The 26,442-nt window shown below is 47.9% G+C and overlaps 1 protein-coding gene across 2 annotated transcripts in view; it reads right to left on the bottom strand.

The window, feature by feature from the left end:
* Positions 1 to 26,442, bottom strand: part of LOC137369664 (angiopoietin-1-like) — a 248,447-nt gene that overhangs the window by 4,691 nt on the left and 217,314 nt on the right. For both annotated transcript variants that reach the window (XM_068031003.1, XM_068031004.1), the window contains exon 8: positions 10,337 to 10,467. In XM_068031003.1, coding sequence (XP_067887104.1) covers positions 10,337 to 10,467 — 131 coding nt within the window. The remainder of the gene's footprint in view (positions 1 to 10,336; positions 10,468 to 26,442) is intronic.

Raw genomic sequence — 26,442 nt, 5'->3', positions numbered from 1 at the left:
AGATAATTTAAACCAATATTTTGCATTGGTCTTCATGGTGGAGGACACTGTAAACATCCAAACAATAATAGATGAGCAAGGTGTAAATGGGAGAAAGGAACTTGTAACAATCTCTATCACAAGGGAAAAGGTCCTTGACAAACTGATGGGACTAAAGGCAGACAAGTCGCCAGGACCTGATGGTCTGCATCCAAGGGTTTTAAAAGAAATGGCTGCGGAGATAGTGGAGGCATTGGTCATAATATACCAAAACTCACTGGATTCCAGTAGGGTACCAGCGGATTGCCATGCGCTTAGCGGCTATGACAGGTTCCAGCTCTTCAAAGCGAGATTGAAACCAGTCTGCATTCTGCTTCTCATGTTTACCATAGGTGGTCATTGCTGAGTCATAGATGGTGTCTTTGATGTGGGCCCACTTGGTCTCTGCATCCCCTGTAGGAATGTTTCGAAGAGCTTTTTCAAGTGAATTTAGAAACTTATGTAACAGCTGTGGATAAGAAATTCTGTTAGTGTTGATGTACAGGTGGCCCTTCTGCTTGGAGTGATGTAACTTCTTTGGTTTGAGTCTAACTTTGCTGCACACCAGGGAGTGGTTGGTGTCCGCACTGTGGAAGCTGCGTGTGATTTGGAAACTGTTTATAGAGGCTCGCCTTGTGATGATGAGGTCCAGCTGGTGCCAACGACGTGATCTTGGGTGTCTCCATGAAACCTGGTGACAGGGTTTAATATGAAAGAACGAGTTGGTGATACAGAGGTTGTAATAGGTTCACAACTCCAGCAGTCTCTGTCCATTCTCACTCATCCTTCCAATGCCATAGCACCCAAGGCTGGAGGGCCATGAGTCATGGTCTGCCCCAACCCTGGCGTTCAAGCCCCCCAGCAGGGACAGATGTTCGGTATTGGGGATGCTACTAATGATATTTAGTTCAGAGTTTAGAGATACAGCACTGAAACAGGCCCTTCAGCCCACCGAGTCTGTGCCGACCATCAACCACCCATTTATACTAATCCTACACTAATCCCATATTCCGACCACATCCCCACCTGTCCCTATATTTCCCTACCACCTACCTATACTAGGGGCAATTTATAATGGCCAATTTACCTACCAACCTGCAAGTCTTTTGGCTTGTGGGAGGAAACCGGAGCACCCGGAGGAAACCCACGCAGACACAGGGAGAACTTGCAAACTCCCCACAGGCAGTGCCCAGAATTGAACCCGGCTCGCTGGAGCTGTGAGGCGGCGGTGCTAACCACTGCGCCACAGTGCCGCCCTCAATATTATGGAGTTCCTCGTAGAACTGGTCTTTAACTTCAGCTGGGGAGCAGAGTGTTGGAGCATAGATGCTGAGTAGGTGTACTGGACCAGAGGCGGTGAGCAATCGGATGGACAGTATGCGTTCCGAGCCATTTAAAGGTGGCTCTATCATGCTGAGCAAAGAGTTTCTGATGGCAAAGCCCACTCCATGCTATCTTGGTTCTTCAGGATCCCTGCCCTGCCAGTAGAAGGTGTAGTCTTGCTCTCTTAGAGATCCGCTCGCAGGGAGGCATGTCTCCTGAAGTGCTGCAATGTCCACATTGAGTCTACTGAGCTCGTTGTTAATGATGGTAGTCTTCCAAGAATCGTTGATTTGTGTAAGGTCTTCCGACAGGCCAGGACACATAGTTCTGACGTTCCAGCTTGCAAAACGAAGGGCTGGTACCTTCTTTCCTTTTTGTGTCGTGCTGTTTGGTGCGGTGTTACAGTCCACTTGTCAGGCAATGACCCTGAGCTTCAAGCACCCATTGATGCAGGTGGACTGTGGCGGGACAGAACCTTTCTGACCAGGGGCTGCCCAGTTTGAGGCGGGCTGTAGCTGTCCAGTGAGATGCGATGACCTCTCCCATCGATAAAGGCAACCTGTGGCACCCAATCTCTACGCCAATTGAGCTGGACTTATAACCCGTAACTGCTGTCTTCCGTGTTGATTTGGTCGCTGTGAGGCGACTATGGAGTGACCTCTCCATGGCGCATGCCTAGGCGGAATGTATGGAGGTTGTGAGTTGCCAAGCATCAAAACCCGCCTCTTGGCCTTCCTGGTGGGGTCCAAAGGAGTGCAGAGCACGACGTTTGGCACCGGTACGGCTGCAGGAACTGCCAGAAACATGCCAAAGGTGACACATGGCCGCCTACAGGGTTCCGCTTCGGATTTTCCGTTAGGGTTTACTCCCTTAGCCTTGGTCTCTCCCGAGATGCCCACAAGGCAGTGGGGTTGTTGGCTCCTATCCCTGAGCAGGGGCCCTAACAAGTAAGCTGTGTGATTTCATGGAGGGAGAGGGAAGGGGGGATGGGGTGCGGGGGGAGAAGGGGGTGTGAGGGGGTGCAGGGAAGAGGGTGCAGGGGGGAGGGGAGGAGGTGCAGGGGAAGGGGAAACAAGGGGGAGGGGGTGCAGGGGAAGTGGGTGTGAGGGGGAGCTGGGAAGGGGGTGCTGGGGGGGAAGGTGGTGTAGTGGGGGAAGGGGGGAGGTGTCCAACGGGGGTCGCGACCCTGGCGAGCAGGCCAGCCCACAGTCTGCCTGGCCTCTTCGATGTCGGCGTCCTCCAGGCTGACGCTGTGCTCATGGTCGCCATCCAGCCCACGGTGAAGCTTCTTTCCCGGCTCCCAGCAGTGATGGCAGAAGAGCGACCGAGGCCGGATTGAGGCCTTGAGCTTCGACGCAAAATGACGCTGAGAAGCAAAATGTGGACTGGTTTCAACCTCACTTTGAAGAGCTGGAACCTGTCATAGCCGCTAAGCGCACTACACTGTTGAACTACAAGAAAGCCCCCAGCGAGTTAACAACCATAGCACTTAAAGTAGCCAAAAGCGCTGCACAAAGAACAGCCAGGTGCTGTGCAAATGACTACTGGCAACGCCTATGCAGTCATATAAAAGCAAAATACTGCGGATGCTGGAAATCTGAAATAAAAACAAGAAATGCTGGAACCACTCAGCAGGTCTGGCAGCATCTGTGGAAAGAGAAGCAGAGTTAACGTATCGGGTCAGTGACCTTTCTTCGGAACTGACAAATATTAGAAATGTCAAAGGTTATAAGCAAGTGAGGCAGGGGTGGGGCAAGAGATAACAAAGGAGAAGGTGTAGATTGGACCAGGCCACATAGCTGACCAAAAGGTCATGGAGCAAAGGCAAACAATATGTTAATGGTGTGTTGAAAGACAAAGCATTAGTACAGATAGGGTGTTAACGGACTGAAGATTGAACAGCAGCAAGTACAAACATGAAAAAAAACAGTGGGTAAGCAAACTAAACAAACTAAGATGAAATGAAATAAACATACGAAAAAAAAATTGTAAAAAATGTAAAAAAGAAAAAAGGAAAAATAACTAAAAATAAAAGTAAAATAGGGGGCCCGTCATGCTCTGGAATTATTGAACTCAATGTTCAGTCCGGCAGGCTGTAGTGTGCCTAATAGGTAAATGAGATGCTGTTCCTCGAGCCCACTACCAAACGCATCTTCCCCTCCCTTCCCCTGCCAGAATTCCAAAGGGATTGTTCCCTCCGCGACACCCTGGTCCACTCCTCCATTACCCCCACCACCTTGTCCCCTTCCCATGGCACCTTCCCCTGCAATCGCAGGAGGTGTAATACCTGCCCATTTATCTCCTCTCTCCTCACTATCCCAGGCTCCAAACACTCCTTTCAGGTGAAGCAGCGATTTACTTGTACTTCTTTCACTGTATTCACTGCTCACAATGTGGTCTCCTCTACACTGGGGAGACCAAACGCAGACTGGGTGACCGCTTTGTGGAACACCTCCGCTCAGTCCGCAAGCAGGACCCTGAGCTTCAGGTTGCTTGCCATTTCAACACTCCCCCCTGCTCTCATGCTCACATCTCTATCCTGGGCTTGCTGCAGTGTTCCAGTGAACATCAATGCAAGCTCGAGGAACAGCATCTCATTTACCGAATAGGCACACTACAGCCTGCTGGACTGAACATTGAGTTCAATAATTTCAGAGCATGACGGGCCCCCCATTTTACTTTCATTTTTAGTTATTTTTTCTTTTTTACATTTTTACAAAAATTTTTTCGTATGTTTATTTCATTTCATCTTAGTTTGTTCAGTTTGCTTACCCACTGGTCAAATGGACCGCTGGGTGGAGCACTACCTAGAACTGTACTCCAAGAAAAATGTTGTTACTTAGACCGCCCTCAATGCAGCCCAGTCTCTGCCAGTCATGGATGAACTGGACGTACAGCCAACAAAATCGGAACTCAGTGATGCCATTGATTCTCTAGCCAGTGGAAAAGCCCCTGGGAAGGACGGCATTACCCCTGAAATAATCAAGAGTGCCAAGCCTGCTATACTCTCAGCACTCCATGAACTGCTTTGCCTGTGCTGGGACGAGGGAGCAGTACCACAGGACATGTGCGATGCCAATATCATCACCCACTATAAGAACAATGGTGACTGCAACAACTACCGTGGAATCTCCCTGCTCAGCATAGTGGGGAAAGTCTTCGCTCGAGTCATTTTAAACAGGCTCCAGAAGCTGGCTGAGCGCGTCTACCCTGAGGTACAGTGTGGCTTTCGAGCACAGAGATCCACCATTGACATGCTGTTCTCCCTTTGCCAGCTACAGGAGAAATGCCGTGAACAACAGATGCCCCTCTACATTGCTTTCATTGATCTCACCAAAGCCTTTGACCTCGTCAGCAGACGTGGTCTCTTCAGACTACTAGAAAAGATCGGATGTCCACCAAAGCTACTAAGTAACATCACCTCACTCCATGACAATATGAAAGGCACAATTCAGCATAGTGGCACCTCATCAGACCCCTTTCCTATCCTGAGTGGCGTGAAACAGGGCTGTGTTCTCGCACCTATACTGTTTGGGATCTTCTTCTCCCTGCTGCTCTCACATGCGTTCAAGTCTTCAGAAGAAGGAATTTTCCTCCACACAAGATCAGGTGGCAGGTTGTTCAACCTTGCCCGTCTTAGAGCGAAGATCAAAGTACAGAAGGTCCTCATCAGGGAACTCCTTTTTGCTGACGATGCTGCATTAACATCCCACATAGAACAGTGTCTGCAGAGACTCATCGACAGGATTGCGGCTGCCTACGACAAATTTGGCCTAACCATCAGCCTCAAGAAAACGAACATCGTGGGACAGGACGTCAGAAATGCTCCATCCATCAATATCGGCAACCACGCTCTGGAAGTGGTTCAAGAGTTCACCTACCTAGGCTCAACTATCTCCAGTAACCTGTCTCTTGATGCAGAAATCAACAAGTGCATGGGAAAGGCGTCCGCTACTATGTCCAGACTGGCCAAGAGAGTGTGGGAAAATGGCGCACTGACACGGAACACAAAAGTCCGAGTGTATCAAGCCTGTGTCCTCAGTACTTTGCTCTACGGCAGTGAGGCCTGGACAACGTATGTCAGCCAAGAGCGACGTCTCAATTCATTCCATCTTCGCTGTCTCCGGAGAATCCTTGGCATCAGGTGGCAGGACCGTATCTCCAATACAGAAGTCCTCGAGGCAGTCACCATCCTCAGCTTATACACCCTACTGAGCCAGTGGCGCTCGAGATGGCTTGGCCATGTGAGCCACATGGAAGATAGCAGATCCCCAAGGACACATTGTACAGTGAGCTCGCCACTGGTATCAGACCCACCCGCCGTCCATGTCTCCGCTTTAAAGACATCTGCAAACACGACATGAAGTCCTGTGACATTGATCACAAGTCGTGGGAGTCAGTTGCCAGTGATCGCCAGAGCTGGCGGACAGCCATAAAGGCAGGGCTAAAGAGTGGCGAGTCGAAGAGACTTAGCTGTTGGCTGGAAAAAAGACAGACGCTCAAGGAGAGAGCCAACTGTGTAACAGCCCCGACAACCAATTTTATCTGCAGCGCCTGTGGAAGAGTCTGTCACTCTAGAATTGGCCTTTATAGCCACTCCAGGCGCTGCTTCACAAACCACTGACCACCTCCAGGTTACTGCAATTTCTTTAGAAATCTTTATTTTTCCAAAGTTGGACCCTCTGTGCTACCGACTTACTTATTGTAGAGCCAGCCCTGTTAATTAGCTTTCTGTACAGCACATGCTTACTATAATGGGCTAAAAAAAATCATTTTTCATCTTACTTGTTTTTATTAACTAAAATACAATATATACATTCATTTAATAAGGCATAAAGCTGTAGTTTCACAAATTCGGGATTACCCATTGTCTCTCGAGACAAGGAGGCCAAAGAAGAAGACCAGTGGATTGGAAAACCACTAATGTGATGCCCCTATTCAAGAAAGGAGGGAGACAGAAAGCAGAAAAATATAGACCTTAACATAGATCTTAACATCTTATTGGGAAAATGCTAGAGTCCATTATTAAGGAAGAAATAGCAGGACATTTAGAAAAACATAATGCAATCAAACAGAGTCAACATGGTTTTATGAAAGGGAAATCATGTTTAACAAATTTGTTAGAGTTCTTTGAAGATATAACAAGCAGAGTGGATAAAGGGGAACCGGTAGATGTAGTGTATTTGGATTTTCAGAAGATGTTCAATAAGGTGCCACATAAAAGGTTATTGCACAAAATAAGAACTCAGGGTATTGGATATAATGTGTTGGCATGGATTGAGGATTGGCTAACACACAGAAGGCAGAGAGTCAGGATTAATGGGTCTTTTTCAGGTTGGAAAGCCGTAACTATTGGGGTGCCACAGGGATCGGTCCTAGGGCCTCAACTATTTACCATCTAAATCAATGACTTGAAGGAAGGGACAGAGTGTAGTGAAACCAAATTTACTGATGATACAAAAATAGGTGGGAACACATGCTGTGATGAGGACACAAAGAATCTGCAAAGGGATATAAATAGGTTAAGTGAGTGGGCAAAAACTTGGCAGATGGAGTTCAATGTGGGGAAATCCACTTTGGTAGGAAGAATAAAAAGGCAGATTATTATTTAGATGGAGAAAGACTACAAAATACTGCAGTACAGAGGGATCTGGATGTTCTTGTACATGAAACACAAAAAGTTAGCATGCAGGTGCAGCAGGTAATTCGGAAGGAAAATTGAATTTTGGCCTTTATTGCTAGGGGGTTAGAGTTTAAAAATAGGGAAGTCTTGTTACAACTGTACAGAGTGTTGGTGAGGCCACACCTGGAGTACTGCGTACAGTTTTGGTCCCCGTATTTAAGGAAGGATATACTAGCATTGGAGACAGTTCAGAAAAGGTTCACTGGGCTGATTCCTGGGATGAAGGAGTTATCTTATCAAGAGCAGCTAAACAGGTTAGGCCTTTATTCATTGGAGTTTAGAAGAATGAGAGGTGATCTTATTGAAATGTATAAGATTTTAAGCGGGCTTGACACGGGCTAGATGTTGAGAATATGTTTCCACTAGTGGGGGAATCTTGAACTAGGGGACATAGTTACAGAATAAGGGGTCACACATTTAAAACTGAGATGCAAAGGAATTTTTTCTCTCAGAGGGTGGTGAATCGCTGGAATTTTCTACCTCAGAGAGTTGTGGAGGCTAGGTCACTAAATGTATTTAAGAAGGAGGTAGATAGATTTTTGAAATCTCGGGGAGTCGAGGGTTAGGCAGAGCAGGCCCGAAAGAGGAGTTGAGGCCTGGGACAGATCAGCCATGATCTTATTGAATGGCGGGGCAGGCTTGAGGGGCTGAATGGCCTACTCCAGCTCCTATTTCTTATGTTCTTATGTATCTTGTTTCCCTGATGCTTCATCCTGGTTCCCTTACCCCAACTAAATTAGTTGCATCAATCTCTCGTTTGATTTAACATTGACTTTAATTTATAATGATTCAAGGGTCTGTCCAGACTGTGACTAGCTGAAGTGTTTGCATGAATTTCCCCAGAATCACCCATATGCAATTATAGAACCTGGATAGCAGAATGCCTTTTACTACTGGAGAGGATTGTAGGTGAAAATATGTCACAATGATAAAACAATATCACATTTAGGATGTGATGCTGTGTTAAACTGTTTAACAACAGACTTACATTCTGACCGGAATGAAACTGGAGCATATTCATTTGATTTTGTTTTGCAATTAACTATGCTGCTTGTTTTAAAAATGTAGGCAATGGATTTCTTCACATGAAGGGTGATCTAAATGTGTTTTTACATAGAAACTTAGAAAAATAGGAGCAGGAGTAGGCCATTGGGCCCTTCGAGCCTGCACTGCCATTCAATACGACCATGGGCTGATTGTCCAAACTCAGTACCCTGTTCCCACTTTCTCCCCGTATCCCTTGATCCCTTTAGCCCTAAGAACTATATCTAACTCTTTCTTGAATATATTTAATAATTTGGCCTCGACTGCTTTCCGTGGTAGAGAATTCCACAGATTCACCACTCTCTGGGTGAAGAAATCCCTCCTCATCTCAGTCCTAAATGGCTTACCCCTTATCCTTAGACTGTGACCCCCAGTCCTGGACTCCCCCGCCATCGGGAACATCCTTCCTGCATCTAGTCTGTGCAGTCCTGTTAGAAATTTGAAGGTTTCTATGAGATCCCCTCTCATTCTTCTAAACTCTAGCGAATATAAGCCTAATCGACCCAATCTCTCTCCATGCATCAGTCCTGCCATCCCAGGACTCAATCTGGTGAACCTTCGCTGCACTCCCTCCATAGCAAGAACATCCTTCCTCAGATAAGTTACATAAATTACATTGCATTACATCGTAACTCCAGCACAAAAACAGGTCATCCATCCCAATTAGTTGGTGCTGATGTTTCTACTCCACATGAGCCCCCTCCCATTCCATCTACCTGATCTCAGCCTGTCTTTCTATCCCCATTTCTCTCATGTACCTGTTTAATTTCCTTTTGAAAGCATCTTAAACTATTTCCCTCTACCACTCCCTGTGGTAGCAAGTTACCCTGGACACACACACACACACACACACACACACACACAACTATCCCCGACAAAGTCTTTCTGTTTTCATATGAGTGCTGTAGAGTGGTGTTTACATTACTAATAATCCAGAGAACTTGCGTTCAGATCCCATCATGGGTAGTTTGAGAATTTGAATTCAGTTTAAAATAATCTGGAAAGAAAAAGCTGGTCTCAGTAAAAATGACCATAAAGCTGTCAGATTGGTTCACTAATGTCCCTTAGGGAAGGAAACATGCTGTCCTTACCCTGTCTGGGCCTATATGTGACTCCAGTCCCACACCAGCATAGTTCTGCCCCTTGTTCTGGACTCTCCCCCTGCCCCCCAACCCCACCAGAGGAAATAGTTTCTCTCTATCTACCCTATCAAATCCTTTAATCATCTTAAACACCTCAATTAGATCACCCCTTAATCTTCTATATTTAAGGTAATATTGCATGTAAGTTTATGCAACTTATACAAGCTCAGTCTATGCAATTTATATAAGCACAATCTATGCTACTTATATAAGTTTCGTCCATGCACCTTATACAAGTCTGGAATTAAAACAAGAAATGCTGGAAATACTCAGCAGGTCTGGCAGCATCTGTAGAGAGAGAAGCAGAGTTAACGCTTCAGATCAGTGACCCTTCTTCAGAACTGGCAAATATTAGAAATGTCAAAGGTTATAAGCAAGCAAAGCGGGGGTGGGGCAAGAGATGACAAAGAAGATGTAAATCGGACAAAGTCACAGAATAGACACCAAGCAATGAAGGTGAACAAGGTAAAAGAGACAAACAAAAATCCCATCAGAGAGAAAAGCAAAACCTCTTCAAGGTAGGCATTCCTGGAAAAGAAGTGGCAGTGAATTAAACACTAAAATAAAAGCAAAATACTGCGTATGCTGGAAATCTGAAAAAAAAAACCTTTGACAGTTCTAATATCTGCCAGTTCTGATGAAGGGTCACTGACCTGAAACGTTAACTCTGTTTCTCTCTCCACAGATGCTGCCAGACCTGCTGAGTATTTCCAGCATTTCTTGTTTTTTTTTCAGATTTCCAACATACGCAGTATTTTGCTTTTATTATACAAGTCTGGTCTATGCAACTTATACAAGCTCAGTCTATGCAACTTATATAAGCACAATCTATGCAACTTATACAAGTTTGGTCCATGCAACTTATATAAGCTCAGTCTGTGCAACTTATATAAGCTCACTCTATGCAATTTATATAAGTCTGGTCTCTGCACTTCCACTCATGCCAGGGATTGGCTTTAAATATCACCCACAGTTTATGCTAGATATTGCAGTTTATCCTTAATCAAGTGCCAATCCCCTCATCAAAACTCTGCTCAGTGCCAGGTCCTTGAGCCAGATGTGAGGATTCACACAAATAAATTGCAATTAACTCTCCATCAGGAGTCGCTGACGTCATCTCCCTTACCTCCTGTTAGCATCTGAGCACACTTGCAGATGCACTTGTCGTGATCCAGGTCTTTGGTGCTGAAATCTGCTCCGTGTAAAATCAAACTGCTCTGCCTGCCCGCTGTGCCACTGTATCCTTTCAGAAAGAGCCTGGGGGGAACCAGAGCAGAATGAGAGGGGAGGCTGAATTATATCACTGTCAGCAAGCCATACAAAATATACAATACAATTTCCTGTCAGTGTGCTGAGGAAGAAAGAAAAGAGAGAGAAACAAAGGAAGTAAAAAGGAACTTGCATTTCTATAGTGCCTTGTTCAACCTCAGGACATCCCAAAGCTCTTTACAGACAATGAAATAGTTTCAAAGTGTAATCACTGCAGTAATGTAGGAAACGCAGCAGCCAATTTGCACACAGCAAACACCTACAAACAGCAATGTGATAATAACCAGATCATCTGTTTTTAGTGATGTTGGTTGAAGGATAAATAATCAATCAGTGAGAAAGAACTCCCCTGCTCTTCTTTGAAACAGTGCTGGGGAGAATCATTTGCAGCCAGCTGACAGTACTGGATTGGGAACATCAGACTAGATTTTTCTTGTTCAAGTCTCTGAAGTGAGACTTGAACCGACAACAACCTGCTCTAGAGCTGAGAGGGCCACCCGCTGAGCCATGCCTGACAACTAAAATTCAGCTCTAAAAAGGAAGGGACATGTGTGAACCTCTTTCTATATTCCTGCCTATTCTCAGCCTGCTCCCAGTTAGTGTTTCTCTCCAATTCCATCTTACAATAGAACAACTTTTTTTTGATAGAACATTTCTACAGCTTGTTCTCCTCTGTGGCATCTGAGACGAGGATTCAGTGCCAGTTCATATAAGCTTGCCCTCAATGAGGAGAGTGAACAGACGAGTGGGTTTTTGTACCTGTCAGGAATCAACAAGGAAAGCAAAATAACAGCCGTGTGTGAACAATGAGTCATCAGGGTGGAGGGAGTAACAGATTCGATGGAGTTTGAGCTGTAATTAGGGAAGTATAGCGGTTTACCCGAGTACATAAAATCACAACAGCTTTTCGCCAACTAACAAATTTTATTACAAAGCCAAGATCTATTTATCTCCAATAAACTTGTAGTTCACATCATGACAGAATTCTTGACAAGTTGTCATTTCCATTTTGGAACAAGTGCTGCTTCTATTTTTCTCTCTTGTCACTGGTACTAACTCCACTGTAATCAGTGGTAATTGTTCATTGCGGTGAAGAGGAGACTAACAGGCCTAAGTGAGTATGTAATCGTGCACAGTGGTCAGAACAGTTAAACCTCAACAAGCACGGGCAACATACCACGCAGGAGGTGCTGTGCGACTCCATCCCTCCCTTCTTCTGCCTCTTTCTAAATACATTTGCAGGAGGTGGGCATTGCTGGCAAGGCCAGCATTTATTGTCCATCCCTGATTGCCCCTTGGAGATGGTGTGGAGATTCTTTGCAGCAGTTTTGATACAAATGCACAGCCACCAGAGGGCAGTTCAGAGTCAACAACCAGGTCAACCACAGGTATTGGGGTGTGATAGTGTCGTGGTTATGCTACTGGGCTAGTCATCCAGAGAATGTCAGTTCAAGTACTGTCATGGCATCTATCATGAGATGGAGAGGTTTAGGGAAGTCATTCCAGAGCTTAGAGCCTTGGCAGCTGAAGATATGGTGAGCAAAGGAAATTGGGAATGTACAAGAGGAAAGATTGGAGGAGCAGGCAGTTCTTGGAGATTTGTAGGGCTGGAGGAGTTGTAGAGAGAGGTAAGGCCATGGTGGGATTTAAGAACAAGGATGAGAATTTTAACCTTGGGGTGTTGCTGGATTGGGAACCAATGTAGGTCAGTGAGCACAGGGGTGAATGGGACTTGATGCTTGTCTCTTAATTGGCCGCCTGCTTGGTGAGACCTGGATGAATGATTCGAGTCTTTAAATTCAATGTTCCCTGAGCAACATAAAAATGATTGGTTCATCGAAAGCAACCTGTCAAACCGTATTAAAACAGCCAGAACACGTCCCATTATCTGTAACTAAGGCAGGTGATCATGGCAACACTTGGCGCACGGCCTGTGCTACTCTCCAGTAGACCAAACAAAGTCAATCTGACACAAAACAGCATTGCCTGAAAGCCTTGTAAAACTCCTGCTAATTGCAAGTCCCAGTGCTCTCCGTTTGTTAAAGTAACCTGGGAACCAAAGACAAAGCTGACAGTGACAGATTGCAGTGGGCGGCAGCTTGTGTAGGTGTAGATGTTGGAAGCAAAATTTGTTTTATTTAAGACGTTGTGTCAGCTGAGACATGACTACCATCAGTTACAGATCGGAAGCCCATTGAGATGTTGCGCCTCACCTGCTAAAACATTAGAATCTTTCATTTTGAATCAAAGCCCTTCACCCTTGAATCACCTGCACAGTCAACCAAGCTATGCTGCCTGAACCAAGGCAAGAAATAAGGAGCAAAATGCAAAGAGCCATCATATGTATACTTAGGGAAAGCTGCACTGTCAAAGGGTCAGTACTGAGGGAATGCTGCACTGTCAAAGGGTCAGTACTGAGGGAGTGCTGCACTGTCGAAGGGGCAGTGCAGGGAGCGCTGCTCTGTCAGAGGGTCAGTGCTGAGGGAGTGCTGCACTGCTGGAGGGTCAGTTCTGAGGGAGTGCAATGTCAGAGGGTCAGTACTGAGGGAGCGCTGCACTGTCAAAGGCTCAGTACTGAGGGAGCGCTGCACTGTCAGAGGGTCAGTACTGAGGGAGCGCTGCACTGTCAAAGGGTCAGTACTGAGGGAGTGTTGCACTGTCAAAGGGTCAATTACTGAGGGAAAGCTGCACTGTCGAAGGGTCAGTACTGAGGGAATGCTGCACTGTCAGAGGGTCAGTACTGAGGGAGTGCAGCACTGTCAAAGGGTCAGTACTGAGGGAGTGCTGCACTGTCGGAGGGTCAGTACTGAGGGAGCGCTGCACTGTCAAAGGGTCAGTACTGAGGGAGTGTTGCACTGTCAAAGGGTCAATTACTGAGGGAAAGCTGCACTGTCAGAGGGTCAGTACTGAGGGAAAGCTGCACTGTCAGAGGGTCAGTACTGAGGGAGCGTTGCATTGTCAGAGGGTCTGTACTGAGGGAGTGCTGCATTGTCGGAGGGTCGATACTGAGCGAGAGCTGCACTGTCGGAGGGTCAGTACCGAGGGAGCGCTGCACTGTTGGAGGGTCAGGACTGAGGAAATGCTGCACTGTTGGAGGGTCAGTACTGAGGGAGCGCTGCACTGTCAAAGGGTCAGTACTGAGGGAGTGTTGCACTGTCAAAGGGTCAATTACTGAGGGAAAGCTGCACTGTCAGAGGGTCAGTACTGAGGGAAAGCTGCACTGTCAGAGGGTCTGTACTGAGGGAGTGATGCACTGTCGGATGGTCAGTACTGAGGGAGTGGAGCACTGTCGGAGGGTCAGGACTGAGGGAGTGCAATGTTGGAGGGTTAGGACTGAGGGAGTGCTGCACTGTCGGAGGGTCAGTACTGATGGAGTGGAGCACTGTCGGAGGGTCAGTACTGAGGGAATGCTGCACTGTCGGAGGGTCAGGACTGAGGGAGTGCTGCACTGTCGGAGGGTCAGTACTGAGGGAGTGTTGCACTCTCTGAGGATCAGTACTGAGGGAGTGCTGCACTCTCTGAGGATCAGTAATGAGGGAGTGCTGCACTCTCTGAGGATCAGTACTGAGGGAGCGCTGCACTGTCAAAGGGTCAATTACTGAGGGAAAGCTGCACTGTCGAAGGGTCAGTACTGAGGGAAAGCTGCACTGTCAGAGGGTCAGTACTGAGGGAGTGCGGCACTGTCAAAGGGTCAGTACTAAGGGAGTGGAGCACTGTCGGAGGGTCAGTACTGAGGGAGCGCTGCACTGTCAAAGGGTCAGTACTGAGGGAGCGCTGCACTGTTGGAGGGTCAGTACTGAGGAAATGCTGCACTGTTGGAGGGTCAGTACTGAGGGAGCGCTGCACTGTTGGAGGGTCAGTACTGAGGGAGTGCAATGTCAGAGGGTCAGTACTGAGGGAGCGCTGCACTGTCAAAGGGTCAGTACTGAGGGAGTGTTGCACTGTCAAAGGGTCAATTACTGAGGGAAAGCTGCACTGTCAGAGGGTCAGTACTGAGGGAGTGCTGCACTGTCGGAGGGTCAGTACTGAGGGAGTGGAGCACTGTCGGAGGGTCAGGACTGAGGGAGTGCAATGTCGGAGGGTCAGGACTGAGGGAATGCTGCACTGTCGGAGGGTCAGTACTGAGGGAGTGCTGCAATGTCGGAGGGTCGATACTGAGGGAGTGCTGCACTGTCGGAGGGTCAGTACTGAGGGAGTGCTGCATTGTCGGAGGGTCGATACTGAGCGAGAGCTGCACTGTCGGAGGGTCAGTACCGAGGGAGTGGAGCACCGTTGGAGGGTCAGGACTGAGGGAGTGGAGCACCGTTGGAGGGTCAGGACAGAGGGAGTGGAGCACTGTCGGAGGGTCAGTACTGAGGGAATGCTGCACTGTCGGAGGGTCAGGACTGAGGGAGTGCTGCACTGTCAAAGGGTCAGTACTGAGGGAGTGTTGCACTGTCAAAGGGTCAATTACTGAGGGAAAGCTGCACTGTCGAAGGGTCAGTACTGAGGGAAAGCTGCACTGTCAGAGGGTCAGTACTGAGGGAGTGCGGCACTGTCAAAGGGTCAGTACTGAGGGAGTGGAGCACTGTCGGAGGGTCAGTACTGAGGGAGAGCTGCACTGTCAAAGGGTTAGTACTGAGGGAGTGCTGCACTGTCGGAGGGTCGATACTGAGGGAGTGCTGCACTGTCAGAGGATCAGTACTGAGGGAGTGCTGCACTGTCGGAGGGTCGATACTGAGCGAGAGCTGCACTGTCGGAGGGTCAGTACTGAGGGAGCGCTGCACTGTCAAAGGGTCAGTACTGAGGGAAAGCTGCACTGTCAGAGGGTCAGTACTGAGGGAGCGTTGCATTGTCAGAGGGTCTGTACTGAGGGAGCGCTGCACTGTTAAAGGGTCAGTACTGAGGAAATGCTGCACTGTTGGAGGGTCAGTACTGAGGGAGTGCTGCACTGTCAAAGGGTCAGTACTAAGGGAGTGTTGCACTGTCAAAGGGTCAATTACTGAGGGAAAGCTGCACTGTCAAAGGGTCAATTACTGAGGGAAAGCTGCACTGTCAGAGGGTCAGTACTGAGGGAAAGCTGCACTGTCGGAGGGTCAGTACTGAGGGAGAGCTGCATTGTCGGAGGGTCGATACTGAGCGAGAGCTGCACTGTCGGAGGGTCAGTACCGAGGGAGTGGAGCACCGTTGGAGGGTCAGGACTGAGGGAGTGGAGCACCGTTGGAGGGTCAGGACAGAGGGAGTGGAGCACTGTCGGAGGGTCAGTACTGAGGGAATGCTGCACTGTCGGAGGGTCAGGACTGAGGGAGTGCTGCACTGTCAAAGGGTCAGTACTGAGGGAGTGTTGCACTGTCAAAGGGTCAATTACTGAGGGAAAGCTGCACTGTCGAAGGGTCAGTACTGAGGGAAAGCTGCACTGTCAGACGGTCAGTACTGAGGGAGTGCGGCACTGTCAAAGGGTCAGTACTGAGGGAGTGGAGCACTGTCGGAGGGTCAGTACTGAGGGAGCGCTGCACTGTCAAAGGGTCAGTACTGAGGGAGTGCTGCACTGTCGGAGGGTCGATACTGAGGGAGTGCTGCACTGTCAGAGGATCAGTACTGAGGGAGTGCTGCACTGTCGGAGGGTCGATACTGAGCGAGAGCTGCACTGTCGGAGGGTCAGTACTGAGGGAGCGCTGCACTGTCAAAGGGTCAGGACTGAGGGAAAGCTGCACTGTCAGAGGGTCAGTACTGAGGGAGCGTTGCATTGTCAGAGGGTCGATACTGAGGGAGTGCTGCACTGTCGGAGGGTCAGTACTGAGGGAGTGCTGCACTGTCGGAGGGTCGATACTGAGCGAGAGCTGCACTGTCGGAGGGTCAGTACTGAGGGAGTGGAGCACCATTGGAGGGTCAGGACTGAGGGAGTGGAGCACCGTTGGAGGGTCAGGACAGAGGGAGTGGAGCACTGTCGGAGGGTCAGTACTGAGGGAATGCTGCACTGTCGGAGGGTCAGGACTGAGGGAGTGCTGCACTGTCAAAGGGTCAGTACTGAGGGAGTGTTGCACTGTCAAAGGGTCAATTACTGAGGGAAAGCTGCACTGTCGAAGGGTCAGTACTGAGGGAAAGCTGCACTGTCAGAGGGTCAGTACTGAGGGAGTGCGGCACTGTCAAAGGGTCAGTACTGAGGGAGTGGAGCACTGTCGGAGGGTCAGTACTGAGGGAGAGCTGCACTGTCAAAGGGTTAGTACTGAGGGAGTGCTGCACTGTCGGAGGGTCGATACTGAGGGAGTGCTGCACTGTCAGAGGATCAGTACTGAGGGAGTGCTGCACTGTCGGAGGGTCGATACTGAGCGAGAGCTGCACTGTCGGAGGGTCAGTACTGAGGGAGCGCTGCACTGTCAAAGGGTCAGTACTGAGGGAAAGCTGCACTGTCAGAGGGTCAGTACTGAGGGAGCGTTGCATTGTCAGAGGGTCTGTACTGAGGGAGCGCTGCACTGTTAAAGGGTCAGTACTGAGGAAATGCTGCACTGTTGGAGGGTCAGTACTGAGGGAGTGCTGCACTGTCAAAGGGTCAGTACTAAGGGAGTGTTGCACTGTCAAAGGGTCAATTACTGAGGGAAAGCTGCACTGTCAAAGGGTCAATTACTGAGGGAAAGCTGCACTGTCAGAGGGTCAGTACTGAGGGAAAGCTGCACTGTCGGAGGGTCAGTACTGAGGGAGTGCTGCATTGTCGGAGGGTCGATACTGAGCGAGAGCTGCACTGTCGGAGGGTCAGTACCAAGGGAGTGGAGCACCGTTGGAGGGTCAGGACTGAGGGAGTGGAGCACCGTTGGAGGGTCAGGACAGAGGGAGTGGAGCACTGTCGGAGGGTCAGTACTGAGGGAATGCTGCACTGTCGGAGGGTCAGGACTGAGGGAGTGCTGCACTGTCAAAGGGTCAGTACTGAGGGAGTGTTGCACTGTCAAAGGGTCAATTACTGAGGGAAAGCTGCACTGTCAGAGGGTCAGTACTGAGGGAAAGCTGCACTGTCGCAGGGTCAGTACTGAGGGAGCGCTGCACTGTCAAAGGGTCAGGACTGAGGGAAAGCTGCACTGTCAGAGGGTCAGTACTGAGGGAGCGTTGCATTGTCAGAGGGTCGATACTGAGGGAGTGCTGCACTGTCGGAGGGTCAGTACTGAGGGAGTGCTGCACTGTCGGAGGGTCGATACTGAGCGAGAGCTGCACTGTCGGAGGGTCAGTACTGAGGGAGTGGAGCACCATTGGAGGGTCAGGACTGAGGGAGTGGAGCACCGTTGGAGGGTCAGTACTGAGGGAGCACTGCACTGTCAAAGGGTCAGTACTGAGGGAGTGCTGCACTGTTGGAGGGTCAGTATTGAGGAAATGCTGCACTGTTGGAGGGTCAGTACTGAGAGAGTGGGGCACTGTCGGATGGTCAGTATTGAGGGGGCACTGCACTGTCAAAGGGTCAGTACTGAGGGAGTGCTGCACTGTTGGAGGATCAGTACTGAGGGAGCGTTGCATTGTCAGAGGGTCAGTACTGAGGGAGCGTTGCATTGTCAGAGGGTCAGTACTGAGGGAGCGTTGCATTGTCAGAGGGTCAGTACTGAGGGAATGCTGCACTGTCGGAGGATCAGTACTGAGGGAATGCTGCACTGTCGGACGGTCAGTACTGAGGGAGTGGGGCACTGTCAGAGGGTCAGTACTGAGTGAGTGCTGCACTGTCGGAGGGTCAGTACTGAGACAGTGGGGCATTGTCAGAGGGTCAGTACTGAGTGAGTGCTGCACTGTCAGAGGTGCCATTTCCCAGGTGAAATATTACAACGAGGCTCCATCTGCCCTCTCAGGTGGGTGTAAAAATTCTCATGGCACTATTCTGAAGAAGAGCAGGGGAGTTCTCCCATGGTCCTGGCCAATAATGATCCCTCAATCAACGTGACTAAATAAATGCTGTTTGTGGGATCCTGCTGTGCTCACATTGACAGCCATATTCCCTACATTACAACAGTTACTACACTTCAAAAGTGCTTGATTGGCTGTGAAATGCTTTGAAACATCCTGAGGTTGTGAAAGGCGCTATCGAAATGCAAGTCTTTCTATTTCTTTGACAGGATGGAAAATAAAGAGCAAGGGAGAGATGAACCACAAGCAAAGTGGAACATGCACCTCACTGCTTACAGTTTCATATATTGGATTAGAGTTAATTGGTAACAAATATATTATCAAACAGCCCACCGTCCACATCTAGACCACACAGTTCATTTCAAATACATTCCACTCTGTTCACTGATTACAACAAACAAACCAGAGAGATTAAAAAGGAAATGATCGAGAGATTTTAGAAAGTTCAAAATGGAAGTTTCAGGTCCAATTTTGGCAAAGGACAGCAATTTCTGGGGAGGACATGTTTTTGCTGCTGAGGCAAGCGGAGTGCACAGTATCACCAAACATTAAAGCATACGGGCAGGCCAGTTTCTTAGGAAAACAAAGATTTGAAAGAAAGAACGAACATTTACTGTCAAAGGAAAGGTCTTCGGGGAGTCGAGTTTTCCAAACGGCCGCCTTTGAAGTCGGAGAAGGGGAGCGCCACCAATCATCGCGCCAGAGATGAACCAGGACAAGGTTAAGGAGGAAGACGAGGGGGAGGGATAAGGAGATTGTCTGGTTTTAAGTGTCAGTCTTCAAGCATGAATGGAATGACTGAGGGACTTTCTAGAAAGCATGAACATTTCCTGCACATTGCAAATAAATAAATACATTTTCATAGATAGTGCAGAGTCTGTTGCGACACACTGAATCCAAACTACAGCTCGGTAGAGTTGCAAAAGCTGGTTGCAAATCATTACATGAAGTGCAAAGCCAGGATGATCCCAGTGTGCGCTACGCAAATACTAAGTGAGCTAAAGTTACAGGACTAACCAGAGGAGTAAATTAACTTAGAAATTCCACACAAAGATCAGTACGATCACTGCACCAACATAATCTTGAGGCAAGACATACCTGGGGGCGCCACGAAAGAATGTCATCTTCTCAAGGTATACACCAGGGAAGAGAAGGATACACAAGTACCATGTAGCAAGGAGGTAATGGGAATGAAAAACTGACAGGCTGTGATTAAGTATTCAATAACACTACAATATAAAGCAATTTGTGTTTCTAATGCACTTTTTACATCCTCAGGGCATCACAAGGAACTTTATAGCCAATGAAGTATGTTTTTGAAGTGTAGCCGCTGTTGTAATGTAGGAAATCTGGCAACCAATGTGCACAGCAAGATCCCACAAAAGCAATAACAGTAGCAACTTGCATTTAAGTAGCACCTTTAACATATCAAAACCTCCCAAGATCCTTCACAAGAGCAATTATCAAATATAATTTGACACCAAGCCACATCAGGGCAGATGATCAAAGCTTGGTCAAAGAGGTAGGTTTTAAGGAGCATCTTAAAGGAGGAAAGAGAGGTAGAGAGGAGGAGAGCTGCAGGGAGGGAATTCCAGAGCATATAGCAGCTGAAGGAACAGGCTCGACGGGCTGAATGAACTACATCTGTTCCTATAATATTCCCATGTGCCAATGATGGAGCGATTAAACTCAGGGCTGCACAAAAGGCCAGAATTAGAGGAGCGCAGAGATCTTGGAGGGTTGTAGGGCTGGAGGAGTTAGAGATAGGGAGGGGCAAGTTCAAAACAAGGATGAGAATTTTAAAATCGAGGTGTTGCTTAAGCGGGTGTCACTGTAGGTCAGTGAGCACAGGGGTGATGGGTGAACAGGACCTGGTGTGAGTTAGAACACGGGCAGAAGGGTTTTGCATGACCTCAAGTTTACAGAAAGTAGAATGTGGGAGACCAGCCAGGAGTGCATTGGAATTGTCAAGTCTAGAGGTAACTAAAGCATGGATGAGGGTTCCAGCAGCAGATGACACGAGCAGAGGTGAAGTCGGGCGATGTTACGGAGGTGGAAATAGGCGATTTTAGCGATGGCACAAATATGTGGTGGGAAGCTCATCTCGGGGTCAAACATAACACCAAGGTTGTGAACAGTCTGGCTCAGTTTCAGACAGTTGCCAGGGAGAAGGATGGGTGGAGTCTGTGACTAGGGAACAGAGTTTGCAGTGGGGATCATAGCCAATGGCTTTGTTCTTTCCAATATTTAATTGGTAGTATGATAAAGACCAGATAATTTGTCTTTGTGATGTTGGTTGAGGAATAAATATTGGCCAGGACACTGGGAAGAACTCCCCCGGTCTTCTTCAAAATAGAACCACAGCATCTTCTACATACACACAAGAGGGAGACAGGGCCTAACATCCCACCCAAAAGGCTGCACCTCCAACAGTGCAGCACTCCCTCAGTACTGCACTGGGAGTGTCAGCCTAGATTATGTGCTCAGGTCTCTGGGATGGGATTTGAACCCAGAGTCTTCTTGATCAGAGATGAGTGTTCTACCCACTGCGCCACTAGTGAAAAGTGAGGGAGAAAGGCTCCCTCTTATTTATTAAGGCCTCATTTAAAAGCTGTGAAGATGCTGATTGGTCAAAACTTGTATCATCAAAAAGCAAATATTTTACTTCAGGTCAATCTTGGTGATGTAAACCCCTAATGTCACAGTAACGGAAGGACATCGACCAGTAGAGATGGGACGTTCCCAGGAGCAAAGATTTGTGGCTTTCCCTCCTTTGTGGTCCTGGATTCTAATACTCAATATTGACTCTGTGCTGTTTGCATTGTACAACTATAGTTGTAAATCACCCAGCTCTAAATAACAGAATGTGGGAAAAACAAGGAGAGGATAGATTTGTCTAACCTAATAACTGCTTCTATCTGTGCAATGGATCTATGCCTCTTAATAAGTAATTTATCTATGGTTCATGTGACTATACATCAGCTTGGTATTGTAAATAAACTAGTGCTTTCCATTCAAACAAATATTCCCAGCCTACATGGCCCTCTATTATCAGAAGGTCATTTATTAAGATTTGAAAATCATCAGTTCTAGAATAGGCAGCTCCTCTACTGCGTAACGTCAAAGATGCAGGAGTCATTTATCACCAAGATGTTGCAGACAAATGGAAGCATTTGCTATTCTATTACATTTTATTAAGATGAATGCAGTTCTGCAGTGGCATGACTACATGGATTAAAACTTTGCCACATCTTAGAGAGACAGGACAGAAGGTCGTTCCTATTTCTTGTCCCTTTTTTTATGCTGTTTTTCTCATCCTTCCCTTGTAACTTCCCCCAAAGTGTTAACTCCTTACTGGTGTATGGCTTTATCTGTTGCCCTCCGGTACTTATACTCGAGCCGTTTGCTATTTGACTGCAGAGGCATCGCAGACAGCCACAGTCAGACCTCACCCTACACCCAAATGTATGCACCTCTGAGGAGGAAAGGGTTGCTGACTGATTGTCCCCCATCTGTCACTCAAGGGCCCTGGGGGCACTTAGTAACACTCCATGTTAACATTTTCACTCTAAGTCAGAAGGCCGTGGGTTTAAGCTGCACACCAGAGACTTGAACTCAAACTTCCAGGCTGACGTTCTCAGTACAGTTTCTGCTCAAGTCTATTTGCATATCACCAAAAACAGAATCTGCCATGAACTAGTGCAATCCAGCAGAGTTTTAAAATGTACTTTAAAAAAAAGCTTTAAAAAACATTCCTTGATAGATTTAAGAATGGTAACTTGCTAAAGCTTGATTAATACAGCTGAACATGGGTTAATCACCAAAAAATAAACATTTTCAATCGCGGTCCCAGACTGGAGCCTGGAGTCTGGAACCCGGATTGGGGAATTGGAGCACGGGTCTGGAACTCAGAGCAGGGAGTCTGAAGTCTGGAGCCCGGAGTCTGGTGTCTGGAACAGGGAGTCCGGAGCCCGAAGCCCAGAGCAGGAGTCTGAAGCCTGGAGTCTGGAGCCCGGAGCAGGAGTCTGGAGTCTGGAGCCCAGAGCAGAGAGTCTGGAGCCTGGAGCAGGGGCTTGAGTAGGGAGTCTGGAGTTGGGAGCCCGGAGCAGAGAACAGGGAGGCTGGAGTCTGGAGCAGAGAGTCTGGAGCCTGGAGCAGGGGCTTGAGTAGGGAGTCTGGAGTTGGGAGCCTGGAGCAGAGAACAGGGAGTCTGGAGCCCAGAGCTGGAGCCTGGAGCAGAGAGTCTGGAGCAAGGAATCTGGAGTCTGAGGCCTGGAGTTTGGAGCCCGGTGCAGGGAGCAGGGAGTCTGGCGCCCCGATTCTGGATCTTGGAGCAGGGAGCAGGGAATCTTGAGTCTGGAGCCCGGAGCAGAGAATCTGCAGCCAGGCTCCGGGCTCCCTGCTCTGGGCTCCAGGCTCAAGATCCTACGCTCCCTGCTCTGAGCTCCACTTTCCAGGCTCCAGACCCCAGATTCTCTGCTCTGGGCTCCACGCTCTAGGCTCCAGACACCGGGCTTCAGATTCCAGGCTCCTGACACTGGACTCCGGGCTCAATATTCCCTGCTCTGGGCTCCTGGCTCCAGGCTCTCAGCTCCAGGCTACCTGCAATGGGCTCCACATTCCAGTCTCCAGGCTCCAGTCCCTGGGTTTCAGACGCCGGGCTCCAGACCCCAGATTTCACACTCCAGACTCTGGGCTCCATGCTCCGGCTTCCAGACTCTGGGCTCCAAGCTCCAGGACATGGGCTTCAGCCTCCAGTCTCCGGGATCCAGACCCCGGGCTCCATGCTCCCGGCTCAGAATGAGCAATGATAACAGAGTGACTGAGCCAGGTACAAGAACTCAGTGGGAAATGCGGGCAGTGGAAGGTGGTCAGTTGTCTGGAGTGAGATTGGAGCAGCAAAGAAATCTTGTTAAGAAGTGACAGGAGGAGAGTGGTGGTCTGTTCTACATAAAGAGCAAACAACTATCAAACAGCAGCCCAGCAGGAATATCAGCGAGATTCATAACTGGATCAGACTGGAGGATTAATGAGAGGCAAACGTCTCAAACTAGAAATATTGTCACCTTGAAAAATAGAAATCTGCTCTCAAGTGGATAAAATTTTATATCCTTTCACATTTCTGACCCCATCAACTTTCAACTGTAACTAAATCAATTGAAAAGTACTTTACATGTTTATGTAAATGATAAGCTGGTCTCCCATGGCATTGCACGAGGCAGAGCCATAAACAAGTGCGGGATTTGGGGCATGCTGAATTAGAGGGAGCAGGATAAATAGACCCAGGCTGGGAAAGGGCTGAGTGGAGCAAGGAGAGGAGAGCAGAAGAGGGGAGGGGAGGAGTGAAGAAGAGGGTAAGAGAGAAGGGAAAAGAGGGGAGGAAAGCAGAGGAGGGAAGTGGAAGGTTGCAGAGGAGAGGAGGGGATGTGAGTGGAGGATGGGGTGCAAAAGAGGGGAGAGAGGGGAATAGGGGGATGCTAGCCCAGCGTGCTTGGGAATGATGAAAGAGTCCTGTTAAACTTACAGGATAATCCGAAGGTGAAAGATCCCAACCACCTGCAAGACCCTTGATCCAGTATCAAGTATTGATTGGCTTTGGAGAGAGTTGGGATAGACTCAGGAGGTTGTTATCCTCGGACCCCACTCATGTGCTCCGCTGAGGTTAATTTGAAAGAAACCTGGGAGCAGATTGTTTCCTTACTCTGTCAACTGTGCACAATGCATAACACAAGGAAATCTGATCAGGAAATGGTTTTGAAGTTTACCTGAAGCTCGTCAAGGTAATTCCTATACACATGTTGCTAACTTCTGTCCCTTGCTCTCTATTGATTGGCCCTGTGTTCTTGGGATCACAAAGAGCAGAGTTCTATGAAATGACTACACAAGCCCCACAACACTGACACCCAGCTCAACCATTACAATGTCGATAGCTTCAAAACACAGCAAGGCAGCATTTTATTCCGCCCCTTAACTCTGGTGCGAGAATCGTCTGTTCACCCAGCAGTACTGGGGAACCACAGAGTAAATGTGTCGTTCACGTACAAGTCAGTTCTTTTTTTCATGGTTAATTGAGACTCGGTTCCTTCATAGAAATCCCCACCCCACAAAAAAACAATAATGAGATATGTGGGACTGAGACTTCTGACTAAATATACAATCGGGCTGTCCAAACATATTTCAACTCCCTCAGTGTGAATTGTGTCTGATAAAGAGTCACACACAATCAAATGGTTCATTGAGAGCGGTGGGCTTCTGTGGGGGAAACCCCTTCAACTGACTGCAGCTTGGACCTGCTGGTGCCGCACTGACAGGACAGTGTTACCTTTTATCTGACCTTTGTCTGCTTTTAAAACATGATGGGGAGGGAAAGGCTGTCGGCCACTTTTATTTTGCTTTTCCCAGCATTTTTCTTTTTATGAGGTACAAAAAGGAGATCTCCAGTGAGAACGAGCAAGCAAAACAAACATGCTTTGCATTCAAGGCTTAAAAATACTTGGGTGATCGAATCAGGCTTTCATTAGAACTATCACCTCGCTTGTAGGACATGGAGCCGAATCTTGCTGGAAAAATAACAGACTGTTAATGATGTCGCTGTTATTAATGTACAATCAGCCAGCAAGTTCAGGGGATGAAGAGAATCTGCGTGAGTTGTGAATCTCCAGAACTTGTTTGTCGATTTATGCTGTTCCGCAGTTTACTTCATACAAACACCCTCTCACCCTCAGCCTCCCCGTTTATTTTTAAGAACTTGCTGGATTTACACATTAATTGCCCTTTAAACTCACCACAGAAAGTTAAAGCTGATAATTAACAGTGTACGAACCCTTTTAACAATGTGATAATTGTTCCTGCCATGTCAATCAACCTCTGTGGCCCAGAAAGGGAACAATTTAAACTGTTCAGTCTGTTACGACCAGGTGAGGGCTGGGGGAGGGGGAGGAGGGGGTCTCAGGCTCCCCTTTTGCCCTTTATCTTGTTTGATCAGAACAGGGTTTATCCTTTCTTAACACAGTGGTTGAATTTACCACCTCAGTGCGTGTTTGCTCTTGTTCATCTAACATGATTGCAAAAGATCCAATCAGACAGGTTTTCTTGAGTTTAAACTAGAAAGAGGTAAGTTTATTACACTTAACATTCTAATCCGGTTTAAAATACTAAAAATAATCTACACATTATCACACACATTCACACGAGAATCACACGCACACACACACAAAATAGATTAGAGGGAAACAGATTTGGCGGTTGGATTAAAATCCAGAATAAATGGAATTTGAATACAGTCTGTAAATCCAGTTGTCCTCGGCTGAAGCTGTATTCTTGACGCCCTTGCTGGGCCACGTGCACAGTGGTTGGCTTGCTTTGCTCAGGGCTCCTGAAGGCAGACTTGGTTGAAGATTCTCTTCCCCTGGTTGCTGGCTGTAGCAGTCTGTAGGTTTGGAGGGAGGGTCCCCCAGTTGTAGCCAGGTCTTCTCTTGATATTTTCTGGGGAGAGAGAGAGAGAGACTCACACACAGGGCAAGCAGCTGCTGCCTTCGCTGGCTTACCCTCGGTTACTGCCTGTCTGCTGTCTGTGTCACAAAACTTTAGTTTCTTCAGGGATGAGCCAGCAGTCACATGGGGCTATCAATCATCTTTGTTTCCAATAAAGTGTTTTCTGGAATCTTCTAATGAAATTCAAGGTGCTACATGCCCCAGGGTGTCCATCCACACTTGGAGGGGGCTGGCTTTTTCAAAGTCAATGGGTGGGAATGGCCTTGACGGCCAAGCTGATAAAGCCATTCTAGGTAATTCAATCACCTAGGGCAAGCCATTGTTCTGGCTGAGCTTCTGTTAGAATCTTTGTCTCCAGTCCAATCTCCTGGTGTTTCAAATGTAAATTGCAGTGGCCATCTTGGCTGCTAGTTTTTTTTAAAGTTAACTTGTTGGATTTTTTCCATTAAAAGTCTAAGGCAAGTTTCCAACCGATGAAATTAGTATGTCCCATTTGGCATATAGGGTTTTCCTGACAAGTCTCATTCCTGCAGCTCATAAATTCTTCCTAGAGATTTAAAAACATTTCTAACTTAAATTTTAAAATGTTTTATTTACTGTTCCTTTTTCTCC

This window comes from Heterodontus francisci, chromosome 5 (assembly GCF_036365525.1).
Source record: "Heterodontus francisci isolate sHetFra1 chromosome 5, sHetFra1.hap1, whole genome shotgun sequence".
Lineage (NCBI taxonomy): Eukaryota > Metazoa > Chordata > Chondrichthyes > Heterodontiformes > Heterodontidae > Heterodontus > Heterodontus francisci.
The sequence above is the reverse complement of the archived record's forward strand: the minus strand, read 5'-3'. Positions and strand labels throughout refer to the sequence as shown.